This window comes from Alternaria incomplexa, assembly GCF_024043165.1.
Source record: "Alternaria incomplexa strain BMP 0042 chromosome Unknown scaffold_5, whole genome shotgun sequence".
NCBI lineage: Eukaryota > Fungi > Ascomycota > Dothideomycetes > Pleosporales > Pleosporaceae > Alternaria > Alternaria incomplexa.
The window spans coordinates 638,477-664,044 of record NW_026249854.1 but is presented as its reverse complement, the minus strand read 5'-3'; the positions used below and the strand labels follow the sequence as shown (position 1 = coordinate 664,044).

At 52.9% G+C, this 25,568-nt stretch overlaps 9 protein-coding genes across 9 annotated transcripts; 3 read left to right on the top strand and 6 right to left on the bottom strand.

Annotated features, from left to right (window-relative positions):
- Window positions 1–445: 445 nt before the first annotated feature.
- On the top strand, window positions 446–1,757 carry J4E90_004141 (uncharacterized protein; the record flags this gene model as incomplete). Its single annotated transcript, XM_051433707.1, has 3 exons — window positions 446–778; window positions 840–1,505; window positions 1,596–1,757. The coding sequence occupies 3 exons, from the start codon at window positions 446–448 to the stop codon at window positions 1,755–1,757; spliced, it is 1,161 nt and encodes a 386-aa protein (XP_051292225.1).
- Window positions 1,758–3,376: 1,619 nt separating this feature from the next.
- J4E90_004140 (uncharacterized protein) lies at window positions 3,377–5,236 on the bottom strand (the record flags this gene model as incomplete). Its single annotated transcript, XM_051433706.1, has 2 exons — window positions 3,377–3,625; window positions 3,677–5,236. 2 exons carry the CDS (start codon window positions 5,234–5,236, stop codon window positions 3,377–3,379), a joined length of 1,809 nt encoding a protein of 602 aa, XP_051292224.1.
- A 2,508-nt stretch (window positions 5,237–7,744) lies between these two features.
- J4E90_004139 (uncharacterized protein) lies at window positions 7,745–8,882 on the bottom strand (the record flags this gene model as incomplete). The annotated part of the gene is made up of 4 exons (XM_051433705.1): window positions 7,745–8,529; window positions 8,583–8,598; window positions 8,720–8,766; window positions 8,828–8,882. The coding sequence occupies 4 exons, from the start codon at window positions 8,880–8,882 to the stop codon at window positions 7,745–7,747; spliced, it is 903 nt and encodes a 300-aa protein (XP_051292223.1).
- Window positions 8,883–9,538: 656 nt separating this feature from the next.
- On the bottom strand, window positions 9,539–10,964 carry TIF1 (translation initiation factor eIF4A; the record flags this gene model as incomplete). Its single annotated transcript, XM_051433704.1, has 4 exons — window positions 9,539–9,549; window positions 9,605–10,606; window positions 10,663–10,806; window positions 10,931–10,964. The coding sequence occupies 4 exons, from the start codon at window positions 10,962–10,964 to the stop codon at window positions 9,539–9,541; spliced, it is 1,191 nt and encodes a 396-aa protein (XP_051292222.1).
- Window positions 10,965–11,424: 460 nt separating this feature from the next.
- On the top strand, window positions 11,425–13,375 carry J4E90_004137 (uncharacterized protein; the record flags this gene model as incomplete). Its single annotated transcript, XM_051433703.1, has 2 exons — window positions 11,425–11,774; window positions 12,199–13,375. The coding sequence occupies 2 exons, from the start codon at window positions 11,425–11,427 to the stop codon at window positions 13,373–13,375; spliced, it is 1,527 nt and encodes a 508-aa protein (XP_051292221.1).
- Window positions 13,376–13,584: 209 nt separating this feature from the next.
- On the bottom strand, window positions 13,585–14,730 carry J4E90_004136 (uncharacterized protein; the record flags this gene model as incomplete). The annotated part of the gene is made up of 3 exons (XM_051433702.1): window positions 13,585–13,708; window positions 13,758–14,515; window positions 14,611–14,730. 3 exons carry the CDS (start codon window positions 14,728–14,730, stop codon window positions 13,585–13,587), a joined length of 1,002 nt encoding a protein of 333 aa, XP_051292220.1.
- A 1,586-nt stretch (window positions 14,731–16,316) lies between these two features.
- Window positions 16,317–17,873, top strand: J4E90_004135 (uncharacterized protein; the record flags this gene model as incomplete). The annotated part of the gene is made up of 2 exons (XM_051433701.1): window positions 16,317–17,094; window positions 17,164–17,873. 2 exons carry the CDS (start codon window positions 16,317–16,319, stop codon window positions 17,871–17,873), a joined length of 1,488 nt encoding a protein of 495 aa, XP_051292219.1.
- Window positions 17,874–18,169: 296 nt separating this feature from the next.
- On the bottom strand, window positions 18,170–20,117 carry J4E90_004134 (uncharacterized protein; the record flags this gene model as incomplete). Its single annotated transcript, XM_051433700.1, has 2 exons — window positions 18,170–19,638; window positions 19,691–20,117. 2 exons carry the CDS (start codon window positions 20,115–20,117, stop codon window positions 18,170–18,172), a joined length of 1,896 nt encoding a protein of 631 aa, XP_051292218.1.
- A 2,914-nt stretch (window positions 20,118–23,031) lies between these two features.
- Window positions 23,032–25,144, bottom strand: J4E90_004133 (uncharacterized protein; the record flags this gene model as incomplete). Its single annotated transcript, XM_051433699.1, has 2 exons — window positions 23,032–23,737; window positions 24,822–25,144. The coding sequence occupies 2 exons, from the start codon at window positions 25,142–25,144 to the stop codon at window positions 23,032–23,034; spliced, it is 1,029 nt and encodes a 342-aa protein (XP_051292217.1).
- Window positions 25,145–25,568: the final 424 nt, after the last annotated feature.

Below are 25,568 nucleotides of genomic sequence, written 5' to 3'. Positions count from 1 at the left end.
GTTGTAGAACAGTGGAAAGACGGTCGGTCGAGGTGTTGTTGTTGCTGTCCCCGTCAGGCTTTGGCGTTATAGTCGGGCTTTTGTATAGCTTTTCTTGGGATACCCAGAGTATAGTTGATACTCTCCTTTTGCGCGATAATTTAGCGTAGAGATTTTGTCAATTCAGCTTCATTGCTAGACCATAGTTTTGCTCTGACCCTGATAGCGTTCATGTTCGTAGTAATTGCACCTCGTTGCATTGCGCGCAGCTCACCCCGCAAGCACTAGACTGTTTCCAGAACCCCTCACACGCGGTTGCCCGAGGCTAACTCTTGGATCGACACAGCTTACTCGCACACGACCACGACGCCAATGTATATCTTCAGTAGCACCATGGGTTTTACGTATCTACTTGTCTGTGACGCGATAGCTGAAATCGAAGGAATCAGGCAAAGCACACTCCACGATGGTCAACACACAGAAAGAGAAGACACAACATGATCTGGACGACCAAAAGCTTGGTCTGTACCTGCAGCAAGAGATACCCAATTTGAAGACGCCCGTGCTATCGACAAAGATCGGATACGGACAAAGCAATCCGACATACTATGTCGATGATGCCGCTGGTACACGCTACATACTCCGAAAGAAACCCAGCGGCACCATCATCTCACCTGTAGCACACCAAGTCGATCGAGAGTACAAAGTCTTGAAAGCACTTGGAACGGTTGAGGGTTTCCCAGTCCCGAAAGTATACTGCCTATGTATGGATGCATCAATCATTGGAACAGCGTTCTACGTATGTCCCAGCTACCCTCCAGACAAACGCTTCCAATCTGACATGCCTACCTCTCCACTAGGTCATGGAGTACATCCAAGGCCGTCTAATCACCGACCCCAACCTCTCTACCCTGCCACTCTCCGACCGTCGCGCAGCATGGGAATCCGTCATCTCAATCCTAGCGTGGCTACACTCCATCAACCCCGACGCCATCGGCCTCACCTCCTTCGGCAAGAAAACCAACTTCTACGCCCGCCACTGCAACACCTTCTCCCTTATCGAAGCCCAACAAGCCCAAGTCCGCGACATAACCACCGGCCAGCAACTCGGCCGCGCGCACCCGCATTTCGACGAAATCGTATCCTACATACGAAGTCACCTACCCCAGGAGCGCACCTGCATCATCCACGGCGACTACAAGTTTGATAACATCATTTTGCATCCTACTGAGCCCCGGGTGGTTGCTATCTTGGATTGGGAGTTGAGTACGCTGGGACATCCGCTTATGGATGTTGTGTATGTGACGGGCCCGTATTGGAATCGTGCTAGTAAGGTGGGTATTCCTGGGGGGCCGATGGTGCAGACGGTGAGGGATGATCAGGGGGGTGATGTTTATGATGAGGCGAACCAGGCGGAGAATGGGTTGCCGAGTATGCAGGAGTTATTGGGGGTTTATGAAAAGAAGGCGGGGTGGGATCCGAGGCGGGATCGATGGGACGTTGCGAGGGTGTTCCATCTGATGAGAGTGAGTTTCTAATCTTCATCTTGTTTTGGTTGTCGCGTGGCGGAGAACTAGATGGATACAGAAAACAGCACAAGCTAACACAGATACCAGGGAAGTGTGATCAGCCACGGTATCCAGGCGCGAACCATCAGCGGGCAAGCCAGCAGCTCCTTCTCACATGTGTACTTCGAGAACACGAAACGGGGACTTGACGAAGCACTCCGACTAGTTCGCTCGATGAAGGACAAAGAAGCGCCCAAGAGCACGCTATAGTAGAAATCATACATTTCAGTCATGACCGCCACAACGTCATAACGGCCAACTCTCCACCTCCCCGCTACAACATTACGCGTCAAACGTGCTTGAAGCGCTGGCCAGCTTCACACGTACCATACAACACGCATTCACTGATCTACATCTCCACCTTCCCCATCCAATGCTCCCCAACACTCCATCTTTCCTTCTCCACTACACTGTCAGAGAACGTACTCAGTCTCCACCCCATCATCATCCCGTCTCCACGCGCGGTATCTACTCGCCAAGTCCGCATCACTCGCTATCCGGGGAGGGAGGATACGTAGACCAACGCATCAATCACGCTCACAGCCCCAGCCCAGCGACAAAGCCCTTGCACGCATGTTCCTCTTTCATCACACACACAGTCTCAGTCAGTCCCATTCCCTTCCGATGTATTTTCGTGGCTCCCCATCCTCCCCATGTCACAAACGCCAACCACACCCACCCACACCCACCCCAAGCTTTCCCAAGGTTCAATTGCAAATCCCACGACCTGCATCCTAAATCCCCCCCAAACTACCAAGCCCTATGCACATACATGAAATCCCACGCGCCCCCCAAGCCCGTCTTGGCTCCCGCGCACGCATCAAACAAAACCGCTTATCTCAGAGCGCAGCGCGAAAACGCACGGGCCATATGCGGCAATTTGAATCGTCGTGTTACAGTGCAGAGGCATGTGAAATTCCGCCAAGCGGGCCAAGCTTTTTTGCTGAATGAGATGCGAAGGGCTGGCGCGGCCACTAGGATCTGAGACTGTTGAGGTGTTTCATTTACTGTGGCATTTGCTGTGTGGTAGGTAGGGGAATTGTTTGGTCTGGAGTGTTGCTAAGAATGGGATGCCGATGCGTTGCTTTGATGATGGTGAGCGGAGTGATGGTTAGTTAGGTGCCTAAGGACGGGAAGTTACGTAGATGGATATCTGGCCGATCGTAATCTGGCTATCGTGAAGCTTGCGAAAGCTGGCGGGAACGGGAGAAAAGCGAAGACGAAAACACGATGATATGGTGGGAAAGAGCAACAAACGCGCGCATGCATTCGAACATTGTTTGTGGAAGCTATCTACAACTATCGGAACGGGTTTTGACTAACTTCAATATCTCCGTCCTCCAGCCCCCATCAAAGTGCAGTGCAGCGCAAACTTCGTGTCGAGAGAAATGAAGTATGTATAAGAAAAATTGCCCGTGGTATCTGTTGCCCCTTCCCGATTTTTTATGACGCCGACGCTATGCAAAAGCCGATGGAGAGAGTAAAATGGATAAAACTCGGGGAATACAAAGAGTGATGGTGTGTGTGTGCATTACAAGTGTCTGTTGGCGCGCCCTAGGTCTAATGCTGGAATGGAGATGGAGAGTGTGGTGTCTAAACGAGGGAAGCCTGTAGACCTGCTGGCGGCTTCGGAGAAGGTACGGAGAAGCGATGGCGGAAACATGGGGGTATAAAAGGAGCGTGGTGCTTTTGATAGACTCACGACAGGCGTATACGTGGTGGTACAACGAGTGAGAGAAACGTAAACCGAAGAGAAACGCCGTTGAAAGCAAGTTGGTAGCAGATATCGCACGGCGATGCGACGGTGCTGAGATTACTGGGTTTGGCGTTTAGTGGTCTGCAATGTCTTCGTCCATGCCGGGGTAGATGATGTCGGCGACATAGATCGCCTGTACGTGCTTGAATAGGACGAAGCACCACATCGTGATGATGGCGATGGTGAGGCCGTTCCCCACGAAGAGCACCGTTTCGTCTTTCAGCGCGTTGCCGATCGAGATGGTGGCAATAACAAATCCGGTGTTGGGGAAGACCATGGCCCACCATCCGAGATGGAAGTAGACAGCCCACGAGTTGATGACCTGGAACCGATGTCAGTATTATTATAGAACGAGATACTGTGGCGAACTTACGGCGACGAGAGTGATCATGAAGAACCACATAGCCAATACCCAAAGGAAGAGTGCGACAATGAGAGCCAAAGTCCTGAGTAGCTTCGCGTCGACAAGGCCATCGCCTTGCAAGTCAAAGTCGTCAGGAAGAGCGTTGGCCATACCAATCAGGGCCAAGCAGGTGAACGAAGGCGGTCCGACAGCGATGAACATGGCTCCTCGATGCTCACGATCGGGGTATCCGACTTGCATCAGGCGACCAATATAGTGCGCATACATGAGTATAGCAACCGTGAATCCAAGACCCTGACATCCAAGTCCGGCAACCAAGATAGGCATTCTGGACGATACGGGCTGTGATTTGGCAATGACCGAGGCGATTGTACCCGCAAGCATGACAGGGAAGATGGGGAGCAGCCACGAGGGCATGAAGCTGGTGAGCTTGTAGGTGTGGCTGCAGAACAGGAATGAGTACTGGAAGGAAGCCAAGCAGAAAGTGATGAAGGTGTATGCCCAGAAAGCGACAGCCATGGTAGTGATTGCCCATGCACGATTCGGGTGATCCTCTTCATACGCTTCTATGACATATTTCTGCGTTCCGGTGATGATTGTAGCGATCGACAGGAAGAATGGTCCGAGGAAGAGTCCTTCACGTTCGTGTTTGATGGATTCCTTAAAGGATCCAGCGTACTTGGTGAAGCGGAGGACCATTGTCATTGTGACGGCAGTGAACAGCATGAGGTTGAGAATGTAGAAAACGGCGCCGATGGTGATGAGACCGGGGAAAGAATGGGGCTGGATGGCGATAAGCGTACCGAGACCACCAGTAGCCATCGTCAGGGTGTAGTTCGCCCATGTGTAGTGCTTGAGCCGTTGTCCGAAAGTGAGGTATGGCTGGTTGGGATCCTTCCTGCCAGGGATCTTGGTGTGCTTGTCCCATTCCGAGTGGCCATCGGCATGCTTGTGCTTCTCGAGATCGATATCGTCCATCTGGGGTGGCGACTGAAGAGCTGGGTCCCTGAAAGGGTTCTCTGGCTCTGGCTGCCTCTCCTTCGTGTCGATGCGGTATCCATTAGCATCAACCGGACCGGGAAAGTAGCCTCCTCCATTAGATGCGTACATAGGCGCAGGTGTTGCCGCTGGTGAGTTGGCTGCCCATGTGTTGGTGCGAGTAGTCTCGCCGGACTCAAAGGAGAACTGGTTCTGTTGTGCGACCTGAGGTTGCGGCTGGTACTGGTTTGGCTGTAGCTGTTGTTGCTCGGGTGTTTGTTGTTGCTGTTGCTGTTGCTGTTGAGGGTTGGACAGGCGGGAGTAGTTGTTCACATCCCGACTTGATTGAGGAGAATGTTGACGGGGGCCAGAAGGTAGACCATACTGTCCTTGCTGCTGAGGAGTTTGCATACGAGGTCCGGAAGGTAGACCGCCGTACTGCTGGCTAATATGCTGAGGCTGAGGTGGAGGTGCATATTGAGGTTGTTGCTGGTTTGGTGGGAGAGGGAATTGACCGTTGTTCTCGAAATTAGGGCTGAAGGTGTCTTTTGGGCCAAAGGACAAGCCTTCTGGTTGGTAGCGAGTATCCATTGCTGAAATGATAGAATAGGTGTCCTGCACCGTAGAGACTAAAAGATGGAAGAGACGGCAAATAAAGGAAAGAAACCAAAGAAACTATGACCACAAAACGCGCAATAGGGACAAGTATTGACCTGCACGGGGCAATTTGATAGAAACCCGAGAGGCAATGCTCGGGAATAGACCAGTGTATTAACACGCGCCGAGCGGGATCAGCATGGGTCTGCCTCTCTAGTATCGGTCCTGTTTCGAACTGCGTGCCAATCTAGCGCAAATACCTCTGGCAGCTAGTCAATGAGGCTCCACGGAGTCATGGTGGGATCTCAGAGTGCTTGGCGAGGACGAAGTGTTGCGTACATCCTCCTGGTATCCACATCAAAGCGTCGAATAAGCTCCGAGCAGCGGCCAGCGCACGTACACCTAGATAACGACCTGAGGTCCTCTTCGCTTCATCTAGTTCCAGGAATGGTAACTCCACCTTGGCGGTGCACGATGCGCCAAGATGTTGAGCTAGCTTCCGTCGCTTAGTACATTCAAGACGAGTGCTTATCGCCTTCCATGATCTGCATCGTGGCTATGCTGCTTGCGTATCCTGTGGATAACTCAGTGTATGATGGATAGTATTCGTGCACTGCATCCACGTAGTTGCCATATTGCAGTTGTCCACTCAGATTGACAGTACTGGGGAGTCCTTCTCAACTTCATGTCCGTCATACATAGACATCTTACCTGTCATATTTGGGCCTAGAGCGAACCTGACGCATCGCTTTCAGGGCAGCAGGACCGAATAGCTGTGACGCGGGCGTCGGCTTCGCGCCGCAATGCAGGGAGAGTCCCTTCGACTTGAGAGAACCCCTAGGCGGCGGGCATGGCGGTCTCCAATCTGGATCACCATGCGATGGTGCGGTCCGGATTCCTCCGACTTGACTAGGGCATGCTAAGCGCGGAACATGGACTGGGCAATGAGAAAATAAGATGCGGCTCAAGCTGTCGAGGGACGGTGATTCGTGGTGCCAAAAAGGGGCGTCGAAACGGATGACGAAACGCTTAAAGCGGAGCCCGTTGCGTCGGCTTCGTTGCCAAGCATCCCGCGCAAGACACAACCAAACAAGGGGCCACCGTTTCGCAGCCCGATGCAGCCACAGCCGCATACTAGAACGCAAATAAGGTTGAGGGAAGTTTGACACTGGCGGCTCTGATTGCTTGCGTGTGTGCGAAGCTTGTCGGGCCAAGATCATCGGGTGGAAGCTCGAAGCTGTCTCAACAATGCCAGAACCCTCGCCCAAGCTCCACTCTGGTGTTTGACTCTGCTTCGGCCAAGGCTAAGCCTTAGGCAAAAAGCCTATCTCGACTTATCGTCATTCCTCAAAAAGCGCCGAGTCCCCACGTGCGTTCCAGAAGCCTGCCCGTATAGTTGATGCCGCCGCAAGGTGAGCGCGTGCAAGCCTGGAGGTTGCTTGTAGAGGGTGGGAACTGATTGAGGGCTTGCGAACTTCGACTCCGGCTTGTCTTCGTTGTGAGTGGGTTACACGCACTGCGTCGCGTCCGGTGGGTCTGTAATGATGAGTTGCTCTCTGGGCGTGGGCGGTGCACTCAACGTCTTTTCAAATCCGACCTGAGTCGACCAATCGGGCCGTGATCCAGTGTTCATGGCAGTGCTGAGCACGTCGGTGCGCTGATGATACGCAGAGCCCAAAGACGATGCAAATTGTGAATGATCGGAGACAAGGAAGGAACAAGGGCATGTGAAGATGGCCAACGGGGCAAGAGCTGCCGGATGATGATGATCTACACCTGGGCCTGAGGCTGAACGCTAAAAAGCGGGCTGCGCCGTGCACTGCCAAGGACCATCGTTGGGCTTTTCACATGTCAACATCGCTATGATCACAAAATGCATTCCGTCGCTCGCGGGCGGACAGGACGGCGCGTCGCGGAGCACTGCGGAAGAGACAAGAGTTCGCCAAGCAGATGCATGTGTGTCGTCACTGGTGGCAGAGAAATTACGCCGGCCCCTTATCTGGCAGCGTTTAAGGGCGTTGCTCACTGATTGCTTTTCAGGCAGTTATGCTGTAGAGGCACGGTTTCATGCAGAGAGGTGCTTCTTGGTGTGGTTGGCTTTCGCATGTGCTGCAGAATCCTCTCATTGAAGTAACGCCGCTGAGGTCTCGGGTTGAAAAGAAAACGCCCGAGATCACCCGAATCACCGTGGTAATACGATGTCATCGCCTTCCCGACGATGCTCATGTGTAAAAAGTCTTATCGTGTCAAGATGGATCGTGCAGCGGTATCCTTCCCTGCGCCCAACGAGCCTTGTCGCCTCGTATCTCTGGAAGCCGCTGGGCGAGGTCCACATCGCGACCTTGGCTTCCAAAGACAAAACAGGCATAAATGAAGAATGTGGATACTTCATGTTAGTATTAAAGTGTAGCGGTTACCTATACCATGCCTCCCCCGTTACCTGTGATATGTCGTGGCGTATAATGGTACGATTGTCTGGCTGATTTCGCCTTCTCTAATCTTCTAGATTTTACTGGCTTCTTTCAGTACCTCGCGCGTAAGTACCTCACCTTTTTTCCTCACTTCACTGAGCCTGCCCATCTTCAATAACCTCCCTATCATCTCCTCGTCTCCGTGGTGGCTGTTGTGCTCGAATTCAGGCTCTTCGCCATATGCTACTCGGGCCGCATCGACTAGTATTCTTGCTGTCATGCCAAATACTCTAAACGTGGTGAGGCTGTCGATTGCGCTAGGCTCTGGGCGAGGGTCATCTCCATCAGGTAAAGTTTGATGCGAAGAAGGTTCTGGTTTGGATGGCGGAGAGGACCGCGCGGAATTGCGTAGGAGTGTCGGAGATGGAGGGGGTCGTGGCATGTAGAAATTGTGCATTCGCCAGCGTGACTCGTGCCAGTCTGTCCAAGAGCCTCGATACCATTTCTCGGGTCTACCGTCTTTCTGTACTGGTGGTGGGCCTTCACCCTCCCACCCTTTGCGCAGGAAGTTGTGAAACGGCGCCGTGAAGACCGCTGCTACTTCCCTGGGGTCGAGTCGCGGCATAAGCCTTTCTTCTACAGAGAGACCATTCGTGTCGGAGGAAGCGGGCACGTCGGAGGACGTCTCTGCCGGACGAAGAAAGGCTACGCAGGGCCGCACTCCGAGCTCGGTCTTTGCGAGATTCGCAGGGAGTTCGCAAAGGTGCTCCACGGTAAATCCTCGAAGCTTCTCCTCATTCATGGGCAGCCCAATCTCTTCGTCCGCTTCGCGTCGTGCGACGTCCCACGGCGACTCGTCGAGTGTATCTGCTTTGCCTGAACCATGTCAGCATGCACGTCTAATCCAACTCCCATGTGTGATCCAGTACCTCCGGGCAGCGCAGCCTGTCCCGCATAGTTGCGTAACTGCGCGCTGCGCATCGTGAGGACCACCTTAAGCTCGCCATGCCGGTCCGGAAAGAGCAATATAAGGACAGCCGCGCGTCTCGTAAGGGGACAGTCATACCATCGCGTTGGCGGAGGGGAATACGTTCGGAGGCGGTCCAAGGCGCGCTGTTGGGCGTATTAGCAAGATGAAGGCCTGCTGCAGACCGCAATCGTATAGAATACTTACAATAGATCTTTGGGAAAGCGCCATCGTCGCAATAGCTTTGCTTTGGGCGAGCCATGCTGTCGGTCTCATGGGATGCGCGTGCGTCGGGAGCGTGAAGCTCAGTGGGGTCGTGGACCGAGGTTATCGATAGGCGGCATGCAAGAGCCTCGTGGCAGCCCCAGAATCTCCCGCGCCTTAAATAGATGCCGTGTGGAGATCGTCACGTCAGGCATTAGTCGACTTGGACAGTAGTCACATCACTCAGTTGTATGGCGAAGTGCAAGTTAAGTAACTTTCATGCAATTGAATCGCATCTCTATATGAAAGGAAACTCCCGATCGTTATCATCGACATGCGTGGCCATGGTGAAGTGCTACATATCCCACCGCGTGAGCATGCGTTGACGACGTGCAGCAGATCCCCGAGGACATAGGAAAGTAGCATGAAATTGCAAAACAGGACCCATCCGTCAACTACGCACCGTAAGTCTATCATATGCAGACATTCTTTTAGGGAAATCATTTCGCACATGAGAGACCAACGCCAAGATGCTGCGATGTATAGACGATTACTCGTCCTACCTCGAACCACTTTTGAACCGGACCAAACAGAGAGCACCCCTGGCCGTGCAGGCGTACTCGTATTAGAAGACCACCGCCTCTATCCAATGCACCACTGAAGCGTTAGTGGGCAGAGTGAGGCGGCGATGAGAAGATAGCAGAGCACCACTTCTTAGATGAGGTCTGTCGTGCACGTTAGTAATCAGGCCTGAAGTACGGGGATACAATGAACACTTACCAGCCACGTTCATGGGCATCTCCTCAATCTGTGTGCTGTAGAACTGCTCGATTTCGCGCATCATGCGGACATCGTCGGCGGTGACGAAGTTGATGGCAACACCCTTACGTCCGAAACGTCCACCACGACCGATGCGGTGGATGTAGTTCTCGCGGTTGGCGGGCAAGTCGTAGTTGATGACCAGGGAGACCTGCTGGACATCGATACCACGGGCCAGAAGGTCAGTGGCGATGAGGACACGGGAAGATCCGGAACGGAACTCCTTCATGATGACATCACGCTGGGCCTGGTCCATGTCACCGTGCATGGCCGAGACAGTGAAGTCACGGGCAGTGAGCTTGTCGGTGAGCCAGTCGACCTTCCTGCGGGTGTTGCAGAAGATGACGGCTTGGGTGATGGTGACAGTCTCGTACAAGTCGGACAGAGTGTCAAGCTTCCAGTCCTCCTTCTCGACGGCAATGTAGAACTGCTTAATACCTTCGAGGGTAAGCTCGTCCTTCTTGACAAGGATACGGACGGGGTCGCGCATGAACTTAGTGGTGACCTCGAGGACGTCCTGGGGCATGGTGGCGGAGAGAAGGACGACCTGGGTGGACTGGGGGAGCAGCTGGAAGATGTCGTAGATCTGCTCAGTGAAACCGCGAGACAACATCTCGTCGGCCTCGTCGAGGACGAACATCTTCATGTGGTCGGTCTTCAGGACACGACGCTGGATCATGTCGTGGACACGGCCGGGAGTACCGACAACGACCTGGGGGCCGTCCTGGAGTGCCTTCATGTCGTCACGGACGCTGGTGCCGCCAATGCAGGCGTGGCACTGGACGTCCATGAAGTCACCGATGGCGACAACGACCTTCTGGATCTGCTGAGCGAGCTCGCGGGTGGGGGCGAGGATGAGCGCCTGGCAGGCCTTGACGTTGGAGTCGATCTTCTGGAGGGTCGAGATGGAGAAGGTAGCCGTCTTACCGGTACCGGACTGGGCCTGGGCGATGACATCGTTGCCTAAATTATGTCAGTCGCTTGCTGGGTTGTGCGGTGGTGGGGGTGGGCAAACGTACCCTTGATGACGGGCATGATGGCGCGCTGCTGGATAGCAGAGGGGCGCTCGAAACCGTAGGCGTAGACTCCACGGAGGAGCTCAGCCTTGAGGTTCATGTTGTCGAACGAGTCGGTGATCTCATCGTAGTTGGACTCGATCTGGCCTGCGCGTAGGTTAGCCGGGGCTCGCAGAAATGTTTGCAGGTGAGGCTATCGTCGCCGCCGCCCTCGCACTGCGGGGCGCGCAGTTTCGAAGAGCAGCGGGACAACACTCGGGGCACAACTCACCCTCGGGCACGTCCTCAAGACCTTTGTCAGCCATGATTGCGACTGGAAGGAGCGACTACTGGTGCGGGACCGTAGTCGAAGTGTTGCTCGTGGCGGGGTTAAAGCGGAGGATCCTCTGGATGCCGCCGCGTGTGTAAAAGTTGTGTAGTAAAAGCTAGATACCAGATCCTCTGCAAGAGAATCAAACGGGTATCTAGGGTAGTGTGTGTATTGGTTGTGTGGTGGATTTGGTGATGGAGGGACAGAGAAGGTGGGCGCTTTTTGGCTTAAGAGGTCGGCCACAAAAAATCTCAGCAGTGTGCTAGTGCCAAAAGCACGCTAGTTCAAATGCGCCCACGGCTCCCACCTAGGTCCGCCTTCACTTCCACTGGCTCGCTCCAGCGTCAGCCTATGACTCTGTTCATTGTCCCTTGGTTTGCCTCCTAGACCACTTGCAGCCCTGAAAACGTCTGCGCTGAGCAAACACCAAGCATCGTGTCCGGTCCATCTTTGACATGGCGCCCGGCATTCTGGACCACCCCGGCATTGCCACTGTCGAATCACGACCTTCGAAAAGAGTCAAGACTTCTGTGGCGACTGAAGTCGAGAGCGACGACGATGATGTGGCGGCGGCGGCAATCGCAGTCCCCTCGCATCCTCTGGGTATCAAGCCGGCCGGCAATGCGTATACTGCGTCCGAGAATATCAAATCGAGATGCGGACTGTTCGCCAGCTTACCCGATGAACTACTGAGCCACATCTTTGAGTCATTCGAAGCTGACGTTCTGATACGCCTGGGGAGTACATGCCGCGCTCTGTATGCCTTTACGAGGTTGGACGAATTATGGCGGGCTTTGTTCGTAAGGTGAGTACCACGGTTGCTATACACAACATGTTGCATTCCCCATCTTTTTCGTATACAGTCATTCCTACGTTTCCAGTCGTCGTCCAGTCATGTAATCGGTCAGGCGGTGTATGTGAAGGAAGGCGTTCCTTGTAAACTCTCTTGGATCGGTATGACTGTGCCTGCACGCCTGACCGCGCCTCGGCCGTGGAAGTGCAGGACACAAATTCATTTCAGGGCGTTCTGTATTTCCCCGGGATAAAGTGGTAGATCGTTGCTTAAGTTGATTGTGTGTAAATTCGTGGTATATACGAAGCTGCATTTTCCCAGTGGAATAGAGCGTTGCTTCTCCTTTATACCAGGCTCAACATGCATCACTCGTTTGCTTGCGTTGAAAATACCAGACAATCACACTTTTTCCAATCGAACGCTAACAATCAAACAGCTCCCCAGCTGAAGACTTTGAGTGGCGTGGAACCTGGCGAGCAACCTACCTGAAGATCCCAAGAGAGCACGTCACTTCAATATCATGCACCAACCTCTTCTCAGACACTCTTTATCGACCATTTCAGTGCGCCCACACAGAACTAAACTCCTACGCGGCCAAAATCCCGAAACAAAATGAGATAGCCCGACTATCAGATCTGACATACGAAGAGTACGCCGAAACCTGGGTGGACAAGCCCTTTGTGCTCACTACACCCGTCCAGCAATGGCCTGTATACGGTACCTGGACGCCAGAGTATCTCCTCGAAAAATTCCCAGAAACCAAGTTCCGCGCGGAAGCAGTAGACTGGCCCATGAAGAAGTACATGTCCTACATGCACGACAACGCCGACGAGTCACCCCTGTACCTCTTCGATCGCGCATTCGCCGAGAAGACCGGCGTAGACATCACAGCGGCACCGCATTCCAAAGAAGCCGCATACTGGAGCCCAACATGTTTCGGCGACGACCTCTTCAGTGTCCTAGGCGAACACCGACCGGACTGCCGATGGATGATCATGGGTCCCAAGCGCAGCGGCTCTACCTTCCACAAAGATCCAAACGCAACTTCAGCATGGAACGCAGTCTTGACAGGCAGCAAATACTGGCTCATGTTCCCCGCCGGCCCAGGCATCGATCCTCCACCCGGTGTCATCGTTAGCGACGATCAATCTGAGATCACCTCTCCGCTCAGCATCGCGGAGTACATGCTCACGTTCCATGAACTCGCCCGCCAAACGCCCGGCTGCAAGGAAGGCATCTGCTATGCTGGTGAAGTACTCCATGTACCGTCCGGCTGGTTCCACCTAGTGCTCAATCTCGAAGACAGCCTCGCTTTGACGCAGAATTTTGTGCCTCGCAAGAAATTGCCTGATGTACTAGGCTTCCTGCGTGACCAGCGCGGCGAAGTAAGCGGGTTCAAAGAGGACGTTTGCGACCGTGCGTATGAACTCTTCGTCGAGAGGCTGCAGGAACAACACCCCGAGCTGCTGGAGGAGGGCCTCGCGGAGTTGGAAAGGAAGGGGAAGAAGGGAAAGGGCAAGTGGGAGCAGCTGACGAAGGGAGACGAGAAGGAAGAAGTCGGAGGGTTTAGCTTTGGTTTTGGTGGGGATGACGATGATGCTGACATTCCATGAGCGTTGCAATGATCGTAGTGACAGCAATTCCGCATTTAATCTCATGCATATAGTGTTCGACAGCGTCACAACTAGAAGGATCGGGGTTTAATCATAACATTCATACATTGCTGTGTGCAAGCTATCTCTCGTGGGTATCATTTAATCGTTAGGTCGTATCATACATCATAATCGCAGCGTCACATCTATCCTCCCCGTTCTGCGCCAGCTCACTTTGCGTGGTTGATGATCTCAACGTACATGTCCTCAGGTATCTTGCCGGCGAAGCTCATAGCCACGGCGACAATCTTCTGAGCGTTAAGACCAGGCAGGTTACGTAGGATCGTATTGGGGCTATAAATACGTCAGTCCTGCTTCAGATGTGTATGAAGGGTGTACTCACCTCGGGCTATTCAAGATATCCCCGCGGATCAGAACCAGCTGAGCCACGATGCACAGAATGTTCAGATGTGGTCCATATGCGAAGAGAAAGTCCCAGAGCTGTAGGACCTCAGGCAACGGGGGCGTGCACGCGCACATGGTGAGGACGGATGCGAAAGCGTAGATCTTGGCTTCCATGTGGTGTGCCATGAGGTGGCCGTACAGCTTGGGGTCGACCACCTCTAGCACCCTGTCCACCAATGCAAGACCTTTGTGCACACCCTCCATCGATCCTCTCACATAACCCGGACACTCGTATGTAATGAGCCGTTCGAAGCCCGTGAAAGCCTCGACTTCACTCCTCGCCGCGTACAGAAACGGCCCACAGAGCACATTCATGCCCTGCACGTAACCAATCTGCTCAGCATCGTTCGTAGTCGACGCCTCTGTACGCGTACCCGCAGTGAGGGAATGCCGCGACATCATCGATGTATCTGGGCTACCGCCGAACTCGGATAGTGTTGGTGGGGACTGCCAGCCATTGACGCGTGCTTCGTGCGCATCGTTGAGCCTCCACGCGACCGCGTTGAGCACACGCGTAATGCTGTTCTGAGTGACGCGTCGTCGGAAAAGAGGATCTCCCTGGAAGGTGCGGAAGGTATCGTTTTGGATTTTGGCGTGCGCGGGTGAGGCGCCTTGCCGGACGAGATCGAGATATACGTCGGTGCGAAGAGGAGGCGCGTTGAGTAGGATGAGCCAGATGTATATGCGCAGCTCGGACTGGACCGGTAGAAATTAGTATACAGAATTCATTGAGCGATTCTAGATTGCGCCCATGCGCAATATGATCGCATGGGGTAGTGTGGAGAACATACCATGCCCTCGCTGTTGGCGGGTATACCTTCGGTCAAGATTGTGTAGCGCAATTCTTGGAGACCCTCCTCTGGATTACTCGCAGAGGCTCCTTTGAGCAGCAGCATATCCAGATTCGTCATTTTGTTAGATTGGCATGAAGAGGTTGGATTCGCTCACAATTCGAAACTCTGGTCGGGGTCTCCGCACGGCGGTCTGCACTGACGCCTTGGCATCGGCCCTGGAATCCTCGCCGCGGACCCGCGTCATCCGAAGACGTTCACTCCACTGTCCTTAATGCATACGCTGCATCTACATTTCGTATAAGTTTCTTGTTTCCTAGTCCGTTGTGAGTTAGCAACTTATTTGCGTGGTTGCTACTTGTACTATTTCATTCCGTCTGTGTCGTCCACACCTGAATGCAGCATTGGAACAACGGGTAGCGACGATCTGGGAACACCCACAGAACACCCACAGAACACCCACAGAACACCCACAGTAATATCTACTTATTCCACTGCGCTCTCATCTTACTTACATCGGCAGCAACTGCCAACATGGTGTTGCCGCCAGAAACCGAGTACAATCGCAACGAATACAAGCGCGACACCAAGTACATCGCTGGGTATCTTTTGAAGGCTTCCCGGAAATGCGGGTTTTTCCGACGCCTTCCAACAACTCTTACAAGCATGAGGTTTACGAACGTGACTTTGAGCCAATGGCTCAATGTATCGTGAAAAATCCTCAGAAGGCATCTATACCACCGTTTATGCGTACGATCCTGGTTCGAGCTATTCGGTTTCGGCGGGAGGTGACGGCCTGGTATCGACTCAAGAGTTGCGATGCGAACGCGGACCAGCAGCATGACGCTTTCTCCTCGCGCCTTCAAAGGATACTAGACATTCTGCGACCGCATATACGCAAGCCGGACAATGAGAGGACGAAGGAAAAGACGGCTTCCTCGGGGACGACAGCAATAGAAATAGGCTTCTCCAAACTGGCTGTGCAGGATACCACCGAGGACGACGAGGAGTCTAATGATCAGCCCGTGATCGTAGACGACTTGCCTTCTGTCCCAGCAGTGGAGATTAGTTTGGACGACGCGAATGTAGAGGAAGACTTCTTTCTTGAAATCAAAGGTTTCTTGAAAGAAATGCAATCGATTCGGAAATATGTCTTAGAGCGATGGACAGGAAAGTCTGATTTGATGACCAAAGCGTTCGTCACGAATACCGCGATCGCAATCGTGCGACAGAAAGAATACGAGTTCGACCAAAGTCTATCACGTCCGCCTCAGTACCCCGCGGAGTTATTTCCCGTCTGGTGTCTACCGGCTTTGCTCCTTTTTAGGGAGCTTTATCCAGAGAAACTTGGGGATGAGAGCGACCTCGACGAATTCATCCTACCTTCTGATATAGTGGGGACTTCCGGTGCAAAATCTTTACTTTGCTTTTACCCTGTGTACAATGGCCTGAAATTGCTCCTCGACACCATTCAGTTGGCCCCTAAATCGCAACACCCAGGGGCGGTTTTGGTGCACAATCTCAGTGAGGAACACAAACATCGAGACATGCACCCTCACGTTCTCGGTGCGCGGGATATGGCTTCAGTGCTTTACGTTTTCTGCCAAATTCCGATGTTGTTACATAACATCCCGGAGGATGAATTATCCCGCGGCGTTCGATGCATGGATAAGGAACGGGCAATACCATTTTGGCTCACCTTTGCTATGCAGATCCAACTCGAAATTAATGATCTTCCCAAGGATTCCTTGGGGGACCCGCTCGAGGATTTACGACGAGAAGTGACAAAGGCGTCCACACTCATCCAAGAAATCAAAACGCATCCTAATAGTCTTGTCGACGTCCATAGAGGCAAAGACTTTGATTCGCTTGAGACGCTCGTGTTAGACCTCGAAGAGAGTTTCTTCAACGACGGAGCCGCCCTGTTTCTACAAGGAGTCGTGAAGAGCTTCATAACCAGGCCGAATGACCGTGGCATAAGAATACCGACACAACTGGATCCGCTTTGTCCAGGCAACCCCTTCGTCAAGGAAAAGGACCTTTTCCTGCGCAGCCACCGCCTGAGATGTGGCGTTTACACATATGTTATAAGATCCTTGGTGCGCAAATTCCCAATTTCACACGACGCCAATCATAGTCATGTACTGAGCGTCGCTCACCTGTACAACATATGCTGCAAGCTGTTCCCTGATGCTCCGCACTTCCCCGATCTGGAATTTTTCCTGCAACGCCAGGATCTTGAACGACTCTTCTATGGGAAGATACCGCAGGACATTATGGAGGCTCAAAAACGGCCTGAACTTCTCCAGTACGGTGTGACTGATGCGATCAATGGCCACTCATACCGTACGATCAGCACGATCGGAAAACGTCTCCTGCGAAGCAGAGTTCTCCAGAGTCCTTCCCACTTAGATTCTGTGTTAGAAGACCAGTTTGATATGCGCGAGGTTCCGTTAACGCTACAGAAAGTCGATGAGTCGACCCGTCGCCTTTTGAATAGTTTCGGCGACAAAAGACAAGAACATGAGCGAATACGGCTGTTCAATTAGCCAGCTGACGCACTCTCGCCCGAAGGATGGACGTACCATAGGCTCTTTTTCCACAAATTCGACAAAACATGGGACCCTGTCCCAACCTTGCGGTCCGTTGTGCTATGGCTCGAGGCGGACGCCGTTAATCTCAACTTCTGCACACCAAAGCTCGTCCTCTTCTGCAGCGACATCCTCCGGGACATCCTGGACATGTTTCGTAGCGACCCTGTTTTCGAGAACGACTTCCTGAAAGAACAGAATAAGCCCACTCTCTCTCCGACTATCGTTCTCCGAATCCTGACCCTTGCCGCCAACGAAATTAAACTACGCAAGCGCCAGCCAAGTCTCCCAGCGAAGAGAATGGACCAGCTACGTGAGGTCTTCAACATCATGCAAAAGCACTACATGCATCCCATGGAAACTACGCCAGGCGAAAAGACATGGGCGGGCGACGTTTGCATTGCGGATCTAGTGAACACGGAGAAGGAACCCCAGATCGGCGAATACTGGAGTGCAGCGAATTTCTTCAGTGGTCGCGACATATTCGCACACGGTGGGCGTCGCATTGACCCAAATAATCTGGGACCTGCTGCTGCTGAGAACTTGTACAAGAATTGGGACTTTGGCGGCAGTAAAGAGGAGAGTAGGATGTTCAACGCCCTTTCTAGGTTTCATGCTCGGCGGGGTTCGAAAGCGATCGTGAGTAGAGCTCTGGAGGGGCGCTACGGATAGCCTTTCGTAGGCGCGCCGAACAAATCACTTCTTCGAGGCCGGGTGTTAGGGACAAGTGGTAGGGTGGTTAACAAGCATGCGCCATTCCATTAAATCAGTATCGCCTCTACGGCACGGGCTACATGTTCACATTGTCAGACTAGGGGTGTCATTGTGGTGAAAAAGAGAATATCATTGAATGATCTCGCTATATAAGGAATGTCGTGTCGTCATGGTATGTATCCCACCAGCCTCTAGAACGCCTTGAAAGATTATGTACAAAAAGAAAAGCAACGCCTAAAACCTTCAACCCTCTTCTATCTTCTCCTGGTGGACGATGTCGATGTCTTCTTGTCATCCCTCCTCGTACTTGTACTTGTCGCCTTGGGCGCAGAAGTTATCGTCGGAGAGGAAGAAGCAATTCCAGCAGCAGCTATAGACGGTGGTGTAGAACTTGTCTGCAACGTCGTAGAGGAAGCAGCGTCCGTAGCAGGCGAGGACGAAGATGATGAGGAAGCTGGTCGAGTGCTAGTGACAAGCGTGCTAGGTCCCTTGCCTCCATTGGCCCAGTACTCCACAAGCGCCTGCTCAACCTTCTCAGGTTCAGTGTAAGCCTCCAGAGCCTCAAGCTCAGCGCACTTCTCATCGATGTGCTTGTCGTCGTATTCATTGATGTCTTTGGAGCGGTACTTCTCCTCCATCGGGTCAATGAACTTGGTAGTCTCAGGATAGCCGAAGTTGGCAAGGCTGGTGACGTTGAAAGCAGCCATCATGTCGTGGTCCTCGTGGATGAGGTTGTGGCAGTGGAACATGTATACACCATCGTATGGGGCGTAGCGGGCGATGACAGTGACCTTCTCGTTGGTACCAAGCAAGACGACGTCCTTCAAAGCTTCTCGTTCGTAGGGAAGAACACTTCGTTTACCTCCGGTGCGGCTCAAGATCTGGAAGTCGACAAGATGAATGTGGACGGGATGGCTCCAGCCGCCGGATGAATTCTCAAGCTCCCAGACTTCGACAGCGCCGCGTTGGGGCTTTGCGAGGATGCGGTTATTGACATCGGCAAAGGTGACTCCGTTGACGGTCCATTCTCCGCCGGTGCGTCCAAATTTGAAGCTCCTGTCGATGCCACTCTTCTTTGGTGGGAAAGGTACTGTACGTAGAGAGCCTGGGAGAGCGCCGTTGCCGGCGGTGCTGGAGACGGAGGAACCGACCACGAATCGCATAACCTTGTCAGTGCTGTTGTAGTCCTCGTCTGCTTGTACGTCGCGAGCATTCTTCATCGTTACGTTCTTTCCGGCATATGCGCTGAAGTCGACGACGATCTCCCAGCGTTCAGCCATTGAGATCTCAAGGTTGTCGGTCGGCACAGGCTTGGACATGAGACCAGTGTCTGCGGCGATGACATTGAATGAAACCTTCTTGGCGGAAGGGTCCTCAAGAGTGAGCTTGAAGGCACGGCTGATGGCTGTGTTGAGCACCCTGAAGCGGTACTTGCGTGGCTCTACCTTCAGGTAAGGCCAGGGTTGACCGTTGACGTGGATGACGTCGCCCCAGAGGGAAACAGTCTCGCTTGCCGGATCAAAAAGCGTGCCGTCACTGTTGTACTGCTTTGAGGCCAGTGCCAGAGGTACATCGTATGAGCCTGAAGGAAGTTTTAATTCATCCTCAGCAGGGTCATGCAGAATGTAGAAGCCCGCTTGTCCGAAGTAGGCGTTCTCCGCAGTGTGGTGAATGGCATGGTCGTGGTACCACAAAGTTCGCGCACTCTGCTTGTTGGGGTAGTCTAGAACTATTAGCATTCATGTGGCATACTGCCAGTGATGGCCGATACTCACAATAGTCTTTGTACTGTCCGTTTTTCGTAGTGTCCTCGGCCCACCCATCGAAAGGTGCTCGGCTGTAGGAACCATGAAGATGCACCGAAAGGTCCTTGGGGCCGTGATTCTTGAAACGAACAATGGCTTCACGACCTTTGGTCATGCGGAAAGTAGGACCAGGTGATACTCCATCGTATCCAACAAGGTTGGCAGGCTTAAGCCCAGGGTAGACTTGTTGTGTGAATGGCTTCACATCGACCTCGTAGAAATCAATCTCATTCCCCGTCGTCTTGTTTCGGTAGGTGTACGACTTGGCCTTATCCTGGGGGATAGGAAGCGGGTTCTGAAAAATCTGCTTGTAGACTGGGCTGAGCCACTCGTCGTCGCCAGCAAGTGCTTGTGATGCCAAAAGGGCTGTGAATCCAATGGAAAGATAGTTCTTCATGGCGTAGTGAAGGCGGATGAAGATCAGGAGATGAGCAGATATGAGTGAATTGGGCTGATGCTCTGTTGTACACTGGCGTCTTGGAACACTTTATACATCCCCATCTCATGGTATACAGAAGCTAAAAGGTCTCGAATACGCCTACTTCATGGTATCCGGCCAGACCCCGTTCCCACCATCCCTCATCGTGGCAAGTGTACTCCCACAAGAATGGGATGGGAAGTCTAGGGCCGGCAGGAGACGCCATTCGGCGTTCTCGCTACTGTTGCCTGAGTGTGTCTACATTCGCCATATCGCAGTCTGCTTGAAGCCACTGCCTGGAAAGGCCGAGAATATGGGATCCTTGCCTAGACATGGCTTGAGAGGCTTGGTATGAGCAAGAGCTAGGCGATGAGCGAAAGCTGATGAGTCTTGGCGACCAGCAGGATGACTAGCCCTTACTGATAGAACAGCATGAGAGACTACTCCATTTACAAGTGCGGAATGAATTCGATCAGTATCTCCGAATGGTGCATATGAGTAGGTGATGCTGAACTCAATCTTGGCTCATCTGGATCTTCTCGACCACGAGAACCCCAGGTCTTCCCTGCTCTTCTCCATGACCACGTGACGGATACCAGTAGGCAAATTGAACAACGAACGAGTTGCAGAGTCTGTTTCGGGAAGACCGACAGTCTCAACTCGGAAAGGTGTAGTCAGGAAGGTCCTCGTTTACGGATGGCGCTCTACATGCCTAGACGACGGCTGGGTACGAGCGGTCAACACGATTCAGGCCCTCCATGAAAACTTTCGTAGCAGTCTCGCCCTGCTAGGGCTGAACATTGTTGCCAGCGTGTGAGCTGTGAAGCGCTAATTGCTAGTGCATCGTGGGACACGAGAGACCGGTCAACTTGGCCAGGCTTGTTTAGGACTCCCGTCCATCCAGGAATAGCAGTTCCGCGTCCGGGGGACTGCTTGTCAGTGTGCCGGTACTGTGTGTGTATGTTCATCGCAAGCGGAGAAGGTTCAAGGGAGGCTGCGGAAAGGGAGGTCTGGACTGTGACCAAGCTGCGATCGGCGCTAAGCTAGCGCCCGTCGGCCTTGGCGTGGAGATCGCTCAGCCTGTCATTCGAAGCCCTCCAAGCCACCACGCCTCTCCACAGCTTAACCTCAGCTACCCCGTAACGCAGCATCAGCGCGGAATTCATGCATGCCGAATGCACGGCTCGTGTCTTCCCTTTCATTACACAGCTTCACCATTGGTCAAGTCGTACCATCACATGTACGCGCTTCAAATCCCCTCCCGTCACAATCCGCCAAAACAACTGCGTCGCCGAACTGGAGTTGACCCAAGAATCAAAACAAAAAGCATCTGATTCTGCCGATAGCCTTGCGCATAATGTCGAGCCTCAACACTGGATGCAGTGTTTTTACTATTACGTCCACGTAGGACCGCGCAGCGATCAAAGGTTGTCTGGAACAGCTGTCGCACCACGCTGGGATCAGACATGGTGGAACAAGAAGACCACCACTCTGGTCCGATCACGGACTAACAGTAGCAAGATCATGCAATTGCTATAACAGAGTCGAGTCTGTCCTTCACACCTACTTCGCAATTGATCCCGAGATGAGGCTCGACCATGGCACAGCGTCGGAAAATATCTAGCATGGGAAAATTCCCGCTAATTCGACATCCATCCGCTTACCCTTGCGAGACCACCCCGCGACTGCACTTGAACACGCGAGAAGGGTGATACTAAATCGGGGGCCCTATTCACCAGCAGACCCCTGTCAGCAGCATCGCCTCTGATGTCTCTCCGCGCCTTCGTACAAACCGCTGTCAACTTTCCAATAGACTCGTGGCATGCAAATGTTGACACTGCATGGGAAAATTCCACGTCGTCTCTGCTACCATCGTGTTGCTTCGCTGTCTTCACAATGGCGCCGCCATTTTCTCAAGTCCGATAAGCTGAGGCTGTCAGTGTGCAGTAGCGAAGGACTAGATGGGACTTCTGCGGCACTTTTCCATTCTGGTCTCACCGATGCTGTTCGAGAATATCGCCTCGTTCAATAATGGCTTGCAGATTGCCAAGTCCGCTCAGCAAGACGCGAAAGCTTGGCCTCTGCTAGACCCATGGAAATACGACGAGCCTCAGCTGTGGCTCCCGCTGCTACTGCAATGTCGTGTCCGGTGACCTGGTAAGCCGTCGTTTCTACCGCGTTGCTCTACCTCGGCCCTGTGGCAGGCAACAGTCGGAGTCCGTTTTCGTATACTTCGCCTGCTTGCGGACGAACGATATCATGACAATGAGTCTACTGTCTGTTCACATGTCAGACCTTTGCTCTCGAGAACTTGAGAGGAACGCCGTCGCGAGACTAGAATGTCTTTCCAGGCCTACCCGCACATACGTTATTTGCAAACTTTTCAGCGCTCAGCCGTGTCTTCGCTCATCCAGAACCGAAAGCTTGTTTCTATCGCACGACTAACGTAAAGAATCACCCAGCGGAAGCCTCGGTTGGAGCATAAGAAGGTCATTGATGCGTACCAAGTACCCTAGCGATAGCTTGTCATGGTTTGTTGAGGTGAGATCTCATGATGTACTCATCATTGCTATGCATGTCGACTACGTGCTATCAATCACTACGAATGCCTATGATGCGTTCCAGATCTTTCGAGAAGACCCCCAATTAGGCTTTCTGACAACTCTGTCGAGGTCGGCGAGACTGTGTCTGGGCAGCTCTACAAACGAATATGACCAGTTGCCACCACATTCCGGACAGCGCGCACTCAAGACCTTTCCCGCGGTCATGAACACGAGGCCACGATGTGCGGGAGGAAGCGGATTCCGCCATTGCTTTTGCGATGCCTCGCTAGTCTTGCCCGTTTCCATTCCGCCAAGGAGCCGACATAAGAGAAAACACTCTATGCGATGAGTCAAGATTCCAAAGCTGTTTGTTGTTCTCGCCGACCAGAGGACGTCCGCAGACTCAACTCCCTGGGGTCTTGCGTTGTCCAGAACCTTTTCATTGCCGAGCTGTCATCGAAGTCCTTGTACGTTACACGCACACGAGGAACCTTCCGTTCCATAGTTTTGGTGAAGTTGTCTCTGGCTTCCTCGATATACTCGATCTCATACCGGTTTGGTTCAGCCGCCTCAGCTTCCTCGTCGTCCTCGTCATCAGAATCCTGGAAGAATCCTGTAGCGGACAGCAGTAGTTCCACATGCGTTAGATTCTCGAAAGCACGGAGCGTGGGACGGTATTCGCCCGTTTCATGATCCACATCATCGTCAGTCCCCGGATCTACTATCTGCGCTAGCATGTATAGATCCGAAGGATCGACGCCAATCTGTATGGAGTGTACTAAGCGAATCTTGTGCTTTGGTCCTTCACTATATATTATGTCCCAAAAGAAGGATTCGTAGTCTCGCAGGCAGCTGAAAGACCAGGTAAGGAATGGACCCGCCAGACTGATAGCTTCGGTGTAGATTTGTCGGCATACCGTAAGGACGCTGAATGGAGAGTATCGGGAAACCTTGCAAGCAGGTTTTGCAGTTCCCGTAAAGGTAAAGGTCCATATGAGATCGCGCAGTTCGCGGGGTAGACGCAGTAGAGGCGATTGAAGCGCATTGCGCTCAACGCTACTTGATGTCAGTATGTGATGCCTTGACGCTGGGCATAATGAGACTAACGCGGACTTTTGCCAATCGATCTTTGGCGTGACATCAAAGACTCCATTCTCTGTCCTTGACAAGGCTGTATGAGATTCCGATATCGGCGACATGTTGCAGGGCTCTGGGCAGACTTCAATGTTGGGTGTGGAAAGAGAGAATGATAGAGGCATCGGGATTGTGCTCACGGCGGTGTGTAGCTCCGTTGATGCGGGGTGATATCACCCCTCATGACCGACGCTCAGGAATCCACGGGCTCACAACACAACTAAATTTCACGTCCTACCTCCTGCGCGCCTTGTATATCGACCGTCTGTGATATCTACGACACTAAATGAAGACAGCCGGTAGCCATGTTGCAAAGCGTCATTATCTGGCATAACGTAACATCAAAGCTATCGCAATGATACCGTATACCAAAGTACCATCTCAATGATCTGCTCGAAGGGCCAGACCGCAGTCTGAGTCAAAGGCGCACTCTACATATTCATTTGGCATAACGCACACATTGGAAAATTGTGAAGCATGCCTACATCGTCCATCAGCATCTCAGCCCACCCAATTCGGCCCAGACAACGAGGGCCTTCTCAATCAACCCATAAAAACCTCTCCTTCCCAAACCCCAAACTCGATCCGCCCATCCCCCACCTTGCCCCTCTCCTGCTCAACCCACCCTTCCACCAACATAACAGCATGCCCTCTGACCAACGTCTCCCCCTCCTCATCAACCAACAAAAGCAGCACCATCCACTCCCCCCTCCTATCCTTACCAATCAACGGATGAGAATCCGGCTGCGCCTCCACCCCCGCCCATTTATACAACGACGAGTACGGCTTCAGAGCCGGCGGAACAACAGCTTTGAAGCGAGCAAAGAGAGAGTCGTGAAGACCCCGCGGCACAGTATCTCTCTCCGCCCCAACCCCAAGTGGAACATCGATATACACAGCAACAAGCACAGATTTCGGCGCTGCGCCCATCCGCGAAGCGAGATGCTTTGGTAGACGTTGAAACGGCATCTCACCTTCCCTTCCCAACCCCCCTACTTCTTCGTACACGGCGAATCTAGCATCCACGATGTCAAACACCATCTTCTCCTCCCCTTCCTCCTCTTCTTCCAGAAACCCCACGCCCACCTCTCCCTCCTCTAAGTTCCTGCTCTTTTCCAGGTTCAGTCTTCGACTGACACCCATGTATGCTTCCGTCTTTAGAAACGCAATGTCATCCATCAGGCACGTGTAGAAGTATTTAGGCATCGCGCCCTTGCCACCTTCTCCTGCTTCTTTCTTGTCATGCCCATACCCATCATCGCCCTCCGGCGCAACGAACCGCAAGTCTTGTGTGACGCGACCGCAACCGGTGTCGAGTATGTTGAGCATATCTCTGAAATGGAGTTTGGTCCAGCGGAGGAAATTGGTGGCATTGGCTGGGGTGGGGTCGTGGAGGCGGGGGTGTACGAGGAGGAGACCTGGTTTGGGGCGAGCTTGGGGAGCTGGTGAGGGTATCCGGGATGGGAGGGTCATGATTGTGAGTCTTTGGATGCTTGCGATCTGAGATTGCGGGAGAGAAAGATGTGGCTAGTCGGGTCTTTATATGTATGTCCAGTTCTCGTTCCTTTTATGTTGCGCCCGCCGTCGTGTATCCTCGGACGGTAAGCGCGGAGTTCCGAAGCTGCAGCTGCATGAATATCCTGACTGCATACCGAACCTTAACTTCTTCCCGAAGGATTAACCTGAGTTGCTGCTTGGCTCCCGAGATGTGCAGCTCGGCTAGGAACGAGGTCTGGAGGTGCATGTCGCCAGG